General features: G+C 33.5%; 2 protein-coding genes across 2 annotated transcripts; one reads left to right on the top strand and one right to left on the bottom strand.

Moving 5' to 3' along the window:
• The first annotated feature begins 2,638 nt into the window (after window positions 1-2,638).
• Window positions 2,639-5,729, top strand: LOC102628076 (ubiquitin-like protein ATG12). The gene is made up of 6 exons (XM_006465863.4): window positions 2,639-2,804; window positions 2,946-3,004; window positions 3,958-4,026; window positions 4,132-4,194; window positions 5,131-5,233; window positions 5,389-5,729. Exons 1-5 carry the CDS (start codon window positions 2,768-2,770, stop codon window positions 5,188-5,190), a joined length of 288 nt encoding a protein of 95 aa, XP_006465926.1. The 5' UTR covers window positions 2,639-2,767; the 3' UTR covers window positions 5,191-5,233; window positions 5,389-5,729.
• A 933-nt stretch (window positions 5,730-6,662) lies between these two features.
• Window positions 6,663-8,115, bottom strand: LOC102616427 (transcription factor WER-like). Its single transcript, XM_025102233.2, has 3 exons — window positions 7,653-8,115; window positions 7,416-7,545; window positions 6,663-7,315 (listed from the first exon to the last, which is right to left on the bottom strand). The coding sequence occupies exons 1-3, from the start codon at window positions 7,786-7,788 to the stop codon at window positions 6,958-6,960; spliced, it is 624 nt and encodes a 207-aa protein (XP_024958001.2). The 5' UTR covers window positions 7,789-8,115; the 3' UTR covers window positions 6,663-6,957.
• Window positions 8,116-12,332: the final 4,217 nt, after the last annotated feature.

The raw sequence follows: 12,332 nt of genomic DNA on the forward strand, positions 1-12,332 counted from the left end.
CTTTCTCAACCTTCTCTTAGCGTTCTCTACGTTTAGCACTATTGTTTAAGGTATGATGAGCTTGACTTTAATGTTGTTCCAGGACACTCAATCCCGATATTATATTTGAAAAATTATTGATAACATTGTTTAATAATTTTGGCTTTTAAACATCCACAGTTGGGTTTCAATAGTTTTAGAATGGATTTCATTATTTTAAGTTATGGTAAATGTTCGTTTAGTTATTATATTTTAAAAAATTCTTGAGACACTCATGATGTTAAATATATTACACTTTTGTCCTTATTTATTTACTTTTAATTTACAAAAATATCCTTACAATAATCTTGGGGACATTGATAAAGAGAAAAAAAAAGTTAATTTATCAAATTAACTATAAAATTAAATAAAAATTAATGTAAAAATTTTGTTGCTATTATTTAACTTTTAAGGTTAATTTGATATCAAATTTTTTTTTGTAAATAAAATTATTATAAAGATTGTTGCAAGCTTGCAAAAGCAAAGAAAAGATAAGGATAAGAACAATAGGATATTTTGAGATATTTTTTAAACTATAAAAGTAAAAGGGTACTTAATTTAAAATATAAAAACTAAATAAACGTTTATCTTTTTAAATTATTCATGGTTACATGCTGTCCAAGAGTGTTTTATGATGCACTCACACTACACTTTTAGGAAGAATAACTGTGCAATTACACCCACCCTATATGGTAACTCTTTCACTCGGTGGTAAGATCCTTCTTTTTCGATTCTGAAATTTAATTATTTCTCTTTATGCCAATGAATTTCTAAGTACATGCTCAGTTTGTTTGATTGTTCTTCCACTATATCTTTATGTCATTTGGCATGCTTCTCTACTACTATGTCTTTTCCGGAAGGGTAAAGCTCAGTTCGGTCTCTCTCGCTCTCTTAGCCAGCGGAATGTATTAATTATTTGACTTATTATTGTCACCTGATGAATCTAGACTTGAATTAAAGAAAGAAAACAATATATATCTGCATCAATTATTGCATATTCAGTCACATGTTGATGTGTCCATAGACAAAGAAACATTCATTTGTAAACCTAAGATGTAAACATTTGCGATATTTAATCAACCGTTTTGGTTGTGCATATGCCAACTTTTCACTAATTAATGACAATTAATCATCCCTGCATGTGGTCTGTTGATAACCGAATGATAAGATGTGAGATTATAACTAACACATTTAATTACTAATTCGGTCACTCTCATTTCCTTTCTTAGCATAATGCATTATTGTCACTCGATAAGACTAGAATGAAATGAAAGAAAGATTTTTTTTTTTTCTATTTTTCTATATTTACATTTTGATGTGACCAAGGTTTAACCGGCGCTTGGACAACGATCTGCCTATTAATTAATCATTGCATGTGAAAAACAATATCTTTACATACTGTTGATGATGGCCAATTCGTAACATGTGAGTTGGAGACAAAATCATTTTCGGATGACATATTTTGTTTTGTTTTGCTTGATACATTTCCATCTTAAATCAAACAACTTTTAAAGTTTTGAAAGCTTGACTTTAATGATATACGAGGGCACTCATTCCCATCATTACATTGAAGAAAATTAAAGATAACACTGCTGGTTTATAATAACTATTGCCATTATTAGACTTGTTTGGTTTGAGAGAAAATGAGAAGGAAAAATGAAAATGAAAGTTTTGGAAGAATCAAGAATCTTTATTCAATGAAACCAGATTACATATACTGAGCTTGATCAGCTCTATTTATACATGTTTACAAGTTGATAACTAGCTAACTATGAGTCTAATAACAGAATTGTTGACTGTAACCAATCAAAACAAGCCAACGGCATCCCCCTTTTATAAAACGAGCTTCGCACATCAGCACACATTTCATTAGTCACCATGTCGGCTCATCTGCACATATCATCATCACGTGAATTAGCTCATCATCAAGTTACTGTATTCGAGAAAAAAAATACGTGTGGAGCCATCCCATCAATTTAGCAATGATGCTCTGTCACGTGGTCGAGTAATAGATCTCATGATAGGACTCACTGCTATCTTTAATATTAAAGTTAATGAATCTTACTTTGGTATCATGTTGGTTCCATGATAAAATTCACTGCTATATCAAGTAACAAAATATCATTTAATTATCTCACAGTCTTTCACAAGTCTTTCTCGTTTTATAAGAGGTTGGCCCAAATTATTAGGATATGAGTATATTCCGAGTAAATAACTTAATTATTGATTAATTGTTAATAAATAAAAAAATAAAAGAAATGAAATCTTATCCATACACTACTATTAAAAGACACATGGTAAAAAATTCTTAAAAACTCAGTAGTGTTCAGCAACAGCTTCCCTTTGTATTTGATAAAATAAATTTCATTCGTATTTTAGTACAAACATGGTCGAAATGAACCCAAAAGTTCGTTCGTGCTACAATAGAAATAACCTAGTGACGTCACCTCAATTGAGTGTTAAAATCACTCGATCATTAAAGCTGTGGTACAACAAGATTAACCAGGCCATGTAAAATTTTATCGGATATACAAATTTTAACCGTTTGTAAAGGCACTTTGGTCTTTTCAACATAACGAGGAGCTTATTTTAAATAAATGGACAAACTATGTCCTTAATTGAGAAAATATAAAGACTGAAGGATCCAAATGTTGTTTGCGCTCTCTTTCAAAACTTATCTTACGGTGAAATAAATGAAAAGATTGCGTGCGAGTCGACAACTCAACGGTGTTTGATCCGACTAACAGAGATGGCGGCAACTGACTCGCCGAGTTCTACTCGAAAAGGCGAGTCCTTTATCACCGATGATTGCAGTTTTTTTTCTTAATTATCTTTTTAGTTAATAAAAATTTGTAATTTCGTGCAGTATTCGGATTTTTGAACTTTCTTTAATTCGCTTTTCTATTGGGTGTTGTTCTTTGATGCAGTTGTTGTTCATTTTAGAGCCACTGGTGGTGCTCCTATACTCAAGCAAGCAAAGTTCAAGGTGCCCCTTTGATCACTATGTTAATTTGTGTTTTCGTAAAATTGTCAACTTTTTAACATATTATAGGTGAAAATCCTTAAGGGTTTTGTTTATGACGAGTTTTTGCATGTGGGTAGTTCAAATAAGAGTAAAATTCATAGTCTTCTGTTGTTTTTCTCTCTCTTTTTTCTTTTAATCTATGATTTTGATATAATGTATGTGTTTGTATTAGAAGATCAAGATTTTGAAATCCTTTTTGGGTTTTGCATTTGTGTGATTTTTATGTGTAGGCTCTTGGGCAAAGAGTAAATTTTGATGGCCTGAAAGAATTTCAATCTTTGTAGTTGTTATTGCTGTTGTCAAACTCTGGGATTGCCACTGTATTGGTTTGTTAACTATTGACAATATTCCTTATAGTGAGGTTTGTGAGATATTGGGGAGTTGTGGATTGAATTTATTGACAGTAAACTTGATGCGAAGTTTAATTGGAAGGAGATTTTGCAGGAGCTAAGTGCTAATATATGTTAGTACACTGTAACTTTTTTTTTTTTTCAGCTTTGCTACTAAAATATAAAATAATTGTTTGTTTCAGTTTGTTAAATGGAAAATATCGACTTCTTTTGCTAACTTTATACCATGGAGAATTAGAGATGCCTCAATGTAAGGCCTTTTTCTTTTCTGTTTCTGAAGATATTTAACCGTGACACTGAGATAAGGTTAGGACTTAATAGCAAAATTGAATCATAACAAATGGAACATGATTGAAGGTAATTAATATATAAGCCATTTCTGAAGGTAAAAAAATAGTGTACTTTAAAGTTCAACATCTTCTGGTTTTTAATGATTTTGTCTGGCTTGAACTATTTCCCCCCCTTTATCAAGAAACCTTGTTTTTTTCATTTAAGGAGAAGGGCGATCTTGGTTTTCATATAATTGCTGTATGTTAATATTTATATGCTGTACACTTTGGGCAGATATCTGGATCTGATAAGTTTGCAAAAGTGATTGAATTCCTATGCCGGCATCTTGGGCGGGAGACATTGGTATGCTATTTGATGTTTTGCCAAATATATTTTCCTCTGAGATTCAGAGTACTAAGATCTCTCTCTCTCTCTCTTCTTTTTTTTTTTTTTTTTTTGTGGGTGCAGTTTGTGTATGTCAATAGTGCATTTTCACCAAACCCTGATGAATTAGTGATTGATCTGTACAATGTAAGTTTGTTACAACCTTTCTTATCTTGGATGATAGATACTTGTTATCTAGTTATATGTTCAAAGAGTTTGTTGAATTTATTATTTAATTGTTTTTTGTGTTTTATCTGGTAATGATTGCACCCATATGCATTAATGAAGTAGTAATAATGAAATCGGTCATCTTTTATTTGTGGTAAAATTTGCATTTAAAGACCAACCAATGGCTTGATCTGCACATGGTTTGTTCTTCCTAACTACTCTAAAGGAGACGCCTTTCTTTCTTTTTGCTGTTAGTTAAGGGAACCCTGAAGCCATGATGCAAATATAATGCTTCTCTATTGGCAAATGTCATGGAGAAATGTTTTCAGTTTGTGTTTACGTTGCATATAAATGAAATAAGAGAACCTTGTACATTGCAATGATATAAATCATTCATTTGGGTTTGTAGATTTATTGGTGTTGATGGTGTTCCATCGTTTATACAGCCCTAGTACCTGAGTGTGTATTTAAGGGAAAGAAATTTGTTTTATATTTTTCCTACTGTAGAATTAAATTGTCTAACTATATTTGTGATTGACAGTGGCTGTTGTCTCTCCTGATGAAGAAAATGACTATGCACTTTGTAGTCATTGCATATCCTTGTTAAGATTCAATTTCTAAAGATGTTTTGTCAATTTTGAATATGGTTATTAACAAATTATTAATGTTATATTTTAGGAGAAAGGTTCTGCATGGTTTTTAATAAATGTTTCATTTGTTTTTCCAAACAAGAAAATCAGAAATACGATTGTTGTTGTTGCCATAGATACATTCGTTTGCTTGTCCAGATACATGGTTTTTAATCTAAGTTTTTCTTCATTAAGATTCTCCCATCTGACTTAATTGAGTTCTGAATTTTCTGCTACATGCCTACATCTTTTCGGTCGCTGATCGACTGTTGCATGCCCTTTGCAGAATTTTGGCTTTGATGGTAAATTGATTGTCAATTATGCTTGTTCCATGGCGTGGGGCTAATTTAATGTTACTGGTCTGCTGATGTTATATAGCTGCTCATACTGTAAGTCCATGTTTCTCCTGTATTCATTACTATATTATCATATCTCCAATTGTACCGATCAGTGAAGAAAGTTAAGTAGAGCACACAGCCGAACACCTGTCATTCATGTTTTTGCCTTTTCCCATCTCTAATGTCTTTTACTGCTCTTTCTCCAGTAGAGAATTCAAGCTTTTTTCGCTTCCAGACAAGAAATGGAACACCATTATTTCTTACGCTGAAGTCTCATTGGGATGACAGATTGATAGCAGAAAATTCAGATGCTTACCATTATTATTATTTTTTTCTTTTCAAAATTCAATTTACCGTCATGAGATTACAAGTTTTGAGTATATTCGATGTTAAGATGAAATGTTAATGTGGTGCACATAATAATACTTCTTACTTCCATTTGCAATTATTGCCACCTCTGCTTGCTATGTATCGGCAAGTTGGTCAGATTGTGTAAATATTATTCTTAATAGATAGAATTGCCAAATTAAATCCCTTTGAAGTGATATATGAGAACCTTGCATGAAATACGTACACTATTTCAGCACTTCGGTATGTTGAAGTGGTGAGTCCAATAATGCAGTGGGGCTCAAAGTCGGATCTATTGTGAGATTCCTGCTCTGCCAAATAGCAAAGTACTATATTATTAGACTGTTGAGGTGAGCGAGTGAGGGAATCCCTAATGTCTAAACACTTGTAATGCCAACAACCGATGTTGCTCGTGTAAGTTTCTCTCGTTGTTAAGGTTGCTATGGTTGGTGGTAGCTCGAATGATTATGAGTTTTTTGTTTGGTGGGAACATTTGAACTCCTAAATACCCTCCTTACGGGCAAGCTGTTGAATCAGCAATGCTCCATTAACTTTTCGTGTAACATGTGCTGCTTTTGTCATTGACATGGGGTCTACTAAGCACATCTTTGCAAGCCTTTTGTCTCATCATATTAAAATGATGGTCTGCAATGATGCAGACAAATTTTTTTACCGCCTTTAATTATCATTTATCAATTTGCTGTCAGTTTTTCACACCAATAGAATCTGCATAACGATTTAATTACACAAGGGGCCAAAATTTTCAGTGCGTAAATGGTTCTGGCTATGCCTTCTTTGTTCAATTATTGCCTTGGGTCCGCAATTATTTCCTCCTCTTTGCTGCAATTTCATTTTCCTCTTGGCCAGCCTGGTAGCAGTGATTATTTTCACAAAGTAGCAAAGAAAATGAGCTGAAAATGGAGAATCACGAATATACCAAAACAACTGTTTGGTAACCCCAGCTCTTTCTCTAGAAATACCTCAATTATTATGCCATACCAGATCTTCAAGATCTCACTCCTGGCCCTTGAGTTGTGGGGAAAATATGGGAAAAGAATTGGGGTATAACCAAAAAAAAAAAAAGGTGGTTTTCAACAGAGTGAGGGCGTGTTGCACAAACAACATTTTATTGTGGATTGTGAATTTTCTATCTACCACTGATCCAAGCTGTGTTGCTCTTTTAAAAAAATCTAGTGTCATACAGTGTATGGTTAAAATTTAATTGCATGTATATTTTTATGCAATCAAAATATAGCACATTGAATTACTAAGAACTGACAGACTCGTCATGAACAATACCATATTTTTCATGATAGATAAATAATTTTACATATAAATTATGAATATCCCCATAAACGTTTGTTAATTATAATGGAACTGAGTCAGTTTTTGACAGAGAACACAGAGTTTCCACTCCACAAGAAGCATTACCTAAAGCCCTCGTCAGGCTCAACAAATCTGCTAATCCACTCCAAGTTTAAAGGATCCTCATTGGAGAAATCAAAGAACTCATCTACATTGAAGCCATTATTACCACTGATATTATCTGAGTTTGATGATTCTTCAGCTATACTATTTGCCTTGCTCTCTTCGCTCGCAGTCACAGCTTCTGCTTTGTCGATTACCTCCGTCGCCCTTCTCTTCTCATCTCTGCAAGCTTCACTTGTTGAAACTCCACTTTGTTTCTCTTTCTGATTTTTAATCTTTTTGCTCAAATGAGAATTCCAGTAGTTCTTTATCTCGTTATCAGTTCGACCCGGCAATCTCCCAGCTATCAAAGACCACCTAAGACAAAATTTAAGGTACCAAAGATGGCTTATTATCAATCAGAATGTAAATCAAACTGACGAATTAATTAAATTGAAGCTACATATAAAATTGTAACCTGTTTCCTAGGAGTTTATGTAGCCTAAGTATCAAGTCCTCCTCTTGGTCTGATATGCTCCCTCTCTTAATATTTGGTCTAAGATAATTCATCCATCTTAGCCTGCAACTCTTTCCACATCTATTGAGGCCTTCAAATTAAAATCGAAGACCAATAATTAATCAAGCTTTATATTACATCAAACATGCATCTTAATGGAGGCATATCGATTGAGTGTGTGTGTGTATTATATGGTACCTGTTTTAGCTGCAATTGTCTTCCATTTTGTAGGCCCATGAGTTGCTATGACCTCAGCCAATTTCCTATCTTCTTCAGCTGTCCATGCTCCCTTGTTGAACGTTGCTGGTGACGACTTATCCATCGTTGAAGCCATTAGCTAATATTTGCTGTGTGAATTTTGAAGAGCTTATTACTTTCAGTAGCTGCTCAATGACTCGCAAGTGCAACCCTCTCAAGTTGTGAGAGAAAGGGGAGCACCAACTCATCTACCAGTGCTTCTATATATATGTACAGGCTAGAGTCTCAGAAAAAGGGGCCGCAGGGGGCGTTGTTGGTGGGGGAGGGATGGCTTTCTTTGTGATGCTTGAGTAATGAGAGAGAGAGCTGAGCTAGCTAGCTATAAAGTTTGTTCAGACAAGCTACATGCCACATGCAGCTACCAAGTAGCAATAGCAAGGTACCGTTATTGTTTGTACTACAAACATCAATTAAAGGCTGCTGAAGGTAAATGGGGGGGTTTTCTATTTTTATAATTCTAAGTGGGGACCTACCTGATTTTGTAACTATTTCAAAAGTCACATTATGAAAATTTGTCAGCAGATCGGATGGCCTTGATGAAGTAATCAAATCATCAAACACTGGACTCGTTTGTCACCTTGGGCTTTGGGATCATGGGACGGTAAAATTTTTTGCCAGCACCAACGTTCTTTTTGCACGTGCAATGCATGCATTTTTCTTTAACCAAGGCATGCAATGGGCTAGCCTAGTGCTATTTATTTACGAGGGAGGGCCTAAGTTAACGTAACTTAGCGTATGCCTATTTATGAATGCCTATGGATAGATAATTAAGAAGATTGATCTAAAAATAGTGATATTTTTTTTTTTGTTAATTGAAATGAAAAGAAATTATATTATTTTCAAAATGGTTTTTGTTTGTTTTAATAAATCAGTTTTAAAATAAGTCTACAATACAATGGTTATCATAGGCGTCGCTTCACATTAACTTAAAAAGATTATTGTCTTTAGGCAATCCCTGTCTTACATGCATGTAAAATACATTCACCTCACATAAACAGTATATTTATAGGACCCACACACTGTTCATGTGAGAAGAATGTATCTTACATGCATGTAAGATAGTAGGATCCTTGTCTTTATATATTAGAAATGTAGTGCTAATATTTTGGAACTAACTGGTCAGTTAACCCCAAAGTAATTAATAATAAATTAGTAGGCTGCTTAAATGAGAAAAGCATTTCTGTATAGCGTGTGAGTCCTTTTGTGAACAAATTACTGACTTAAGATCATTTTCTAATACGTTGTTTTCATCATAAACAGAATAACAAATGATCGTGTGTTTCTTGATTAAATAACAAAGCAAAGTGGCTTAACAAAAGCTAAATTAGGCTTCAGGTTTGGTATTTAAAAAAGGACTAGGTGAAAACAAATATTAGAGTCATCAATCGTTTTATTGGACCTTATATATGTATGCAAGCAGAGATCATATTCAGCAAAACAGTGAACGTGCATGAGATGGATTGACCAATTATTAGTATGGGTCAAGTAAGGCTAGCAGTAGGAGGATGGATTCCGGAATGAAAATATTTAGAATACATTAGAGGTGCCATGTCAACCATACAATAAGCAAATTATGTCAAGGTATGTGTGCATTTATGATAGATTGTATTAAATTTAAGTACATACGTCATTTATGCATTAATTAATTATATTACCTCTGATGTATTTTAGAATTTATCGGAATGAGAAAATATTAAAAGCAATATAAACAATTAATATATATTGATAAGAGACTCAGCTATGATATGATTGTGATACCATGCCAAACTTTTTTATCTTCATGTGGTGTAACCACTAGATTTAAAAGGATGTGATCCAATACTTTACAAATGGCCGCGTTTTTGTTAAAGGAAACAGGGAAATCAGTTAAGAAAATGTAAAATGACTTGTAAAAAAACTGATAGTGGGTAAAGGAGCTTTGCGAAAACGAAGGCCCTCTGATAAGTCACTTTTACATTTCGATTTAATGGGTTTCAATTATCGATCCAGCAGAAGAAAAAATTGTGAAATAGAGAGGGGAATTCAGAGAAAATGGTTAGGCATGTAAGGTTGAATACTTTTTTCTTTAATCTGAAATCAATTTCAATATTTGTTTTTTTTTTTCTGCATAATGATTTATTGAATATTTGAACTTGGGATTTCTCTTAGTGAAAGGCTTGTTTTGTTTTGTTTTATTTATTTATGGTTCATTAAAGTTGTTGTTGTTGGTATTATAAAAGTGGGTCGTTTGCAGGCATTGCAAGAATATTGTTGGTCTATGCAATGTTTGTCAAGTTGAATGAAATCTAAGAAAACCCATTGGCTTAGTCTATTGATGTAGCTTAGAGATCTGTGAGTGATCATGCAGTGGATTTGCAACATGGTTTGTTGTTGAAAATGGTTTGGTTGGGAAGAGGGAAATGGTGGTATTGAACAAGGGGTCTCAGCCTTTCGAAACTGATGGCGAATTTGTTGAACTCATACTTCATATATGCCTAATTCCCAAACTTTTACCACCCCTCAATATGGATTGTAGTTGCTGAAAGCTGAGAGTCCGTGTTCATCGAAATCTTTTCCTCCCCAAGAAAATTGTGATCGTCTTCTTTCCATTTCGGTATCTCCCCATTAATTGTCAAATGAAATCAGTTAAACCCTAACTTTTTTCCCCAAACATAAAAGAATGCTATTGTTTATTGGATCAAATTTTACCACCTTCAACAAATGCCAATGCTAACTTCACTTATTCACTAACTAATTTCAATCGTTAGATTCACTAATTTTCCATCCAACGACTTCTCAGTATAGAGACAAAAAGCGTGGTATAGTATCACAGTTGCACCATATCTAGATCCATTGATATGTGTAATTAAATTTAATATAATCACTACTTGTATGGTGGATTTTTAGAATAAATGTACACATATCATGCATCATTTACTTATTATGTGGTTGATATGATACCTCTGATGTATTCTAGAATTTCTATAGCAATAATGGATTTAAAAATTTAATTTATTGGAGATAAAATTATGATAAAAAATAATAACCTAAGAATTGACCCTACTTAATTTCAAAATGCCCCACTCAAATGATATTTTTTTTGAAAAATTAATATGAAAATAAAAGAATAGCCCTCCATGTAGATCTTCTCCTGGTTTGGCAGCTAGATTTTAGTATTAATTAATCTCACATGAAGTAAACAGTGAAGTAAACAATTAATTTTCTAAGAAGTGGGACAAATAATTAACTAGTGAAAATGATGTGATCAAAATGAAAAAAATTCAATTAATTAATTAACTGCATTAGGTGTGGGGGGATCTCTTCGTCTGTGTTAGAAAATCTTGGACCAACTAATTCTTAGAAGACACCCAATTGTAGACAAAGATGATAAAAAATAAAACAATCGTGCCAAGGAATAGGAATAGAATCGAACTGATCTGCCTTTCATAGTAAATAGCAAGTAAATTAATTTTGCTAATCGTCAACTTGGTTCCCTTAATAGTCAGTGCAAATGATAAACAAAGATATTTTGTTTTATTTGTCCAAACATGATTAAAACCTTAAAGTGCTTCGAAGGATACTGCAATTGGGGCGGCTCTAATACTTAATTATATTTGTTGATCTTTCGATAGTTAATATAAGATCTTGGTATGCTCAGTATGATAATTTTCAACTAGCTCGTTAAAACTTTCGACTCATTCAGCACTATTAGAAATCTTTTTTGGAAAATCGTTCAATTTATTCCGTGAAACTCAATATATTAGAATAAGGACTCATTTGAGATTCTTTTAAAAGGCTAAAATTGATATTCTTTTAAAATACTCAAAAGTGATTTTGACAAGTTAAAAACTAATTTTAGTGTTTAGTAATTTTTTTATAAGTCACTTTTGACAAAATCAGTCCATTCTACAATAAATTTTGGACTTATCAGAATCTGATTTTAAGAATTAATTTTGCTTTGGGCAAAAAGCGTTATTACCAGATACTCATGAGCAGAAATGTGCTCTCTTCAGTCAAAAGCATCTCCTCGTGGAAACTCATCCCCAAGGAGGCATAAGGTTGGTCATTCTATTATGGCAGCATCTCCTAGTGGAAACTCATCCCCAGGGAGGCATAAGGCTGGTCGTTCAATTGTGGCTGGTCAGAGGGCATGCGAGGAGAGGCTAGCGTCAAATTGGATTAAAGACTTGGTCAACGACAGTTAACAGTATGTGGTTTTCCTCCAAATAATTCAGGCACGAAGCCCTCTCAACAACGATTGCGGTGTCCATGATGGTGCAACTGACCTAATAATGATCGTGAGGAAGAGGAATCCAAATATCCCTATTGGGTATAAAAGATACAAAAGACAACGGTAAAAGGGTTAGACACTTTAAATTGGCATTCACCTCTATTAATTTTCTCTCTATTTTACAATTTCTTTTACTTTTCTATCTTTAAGTCTAAAACCAGTTTCTCTTAACTTAAAACGAAGATAATAATAGTTATGCCACAATATTGGTGGCATAAGTTTTTCCAAGTAAATCTAAATTGTTGACTTAAGCGTCGGAGAGTTTATGCTGGAAAAACCTCCGACGTCCCCCTAACTGGTTGTTGTGAGTGCAGAAGACCTTGAAGAGAGAGCTCAAGGTCATGAGATCT

Source organism: Citrus sinensis, chromosome 7 (assembly GCF_022201045.2).
Source record: "Citrus sinensis cultivar Valencia sweet orange chromosome 7, DVS_A1.0, whole genome shotgun sequence".
NCBI lineage: Eukaryota > Viridiplantae > Streptophyta > Magnoliopsida > Sapindales > Rutaceae > Citrus > Citrus sinensis.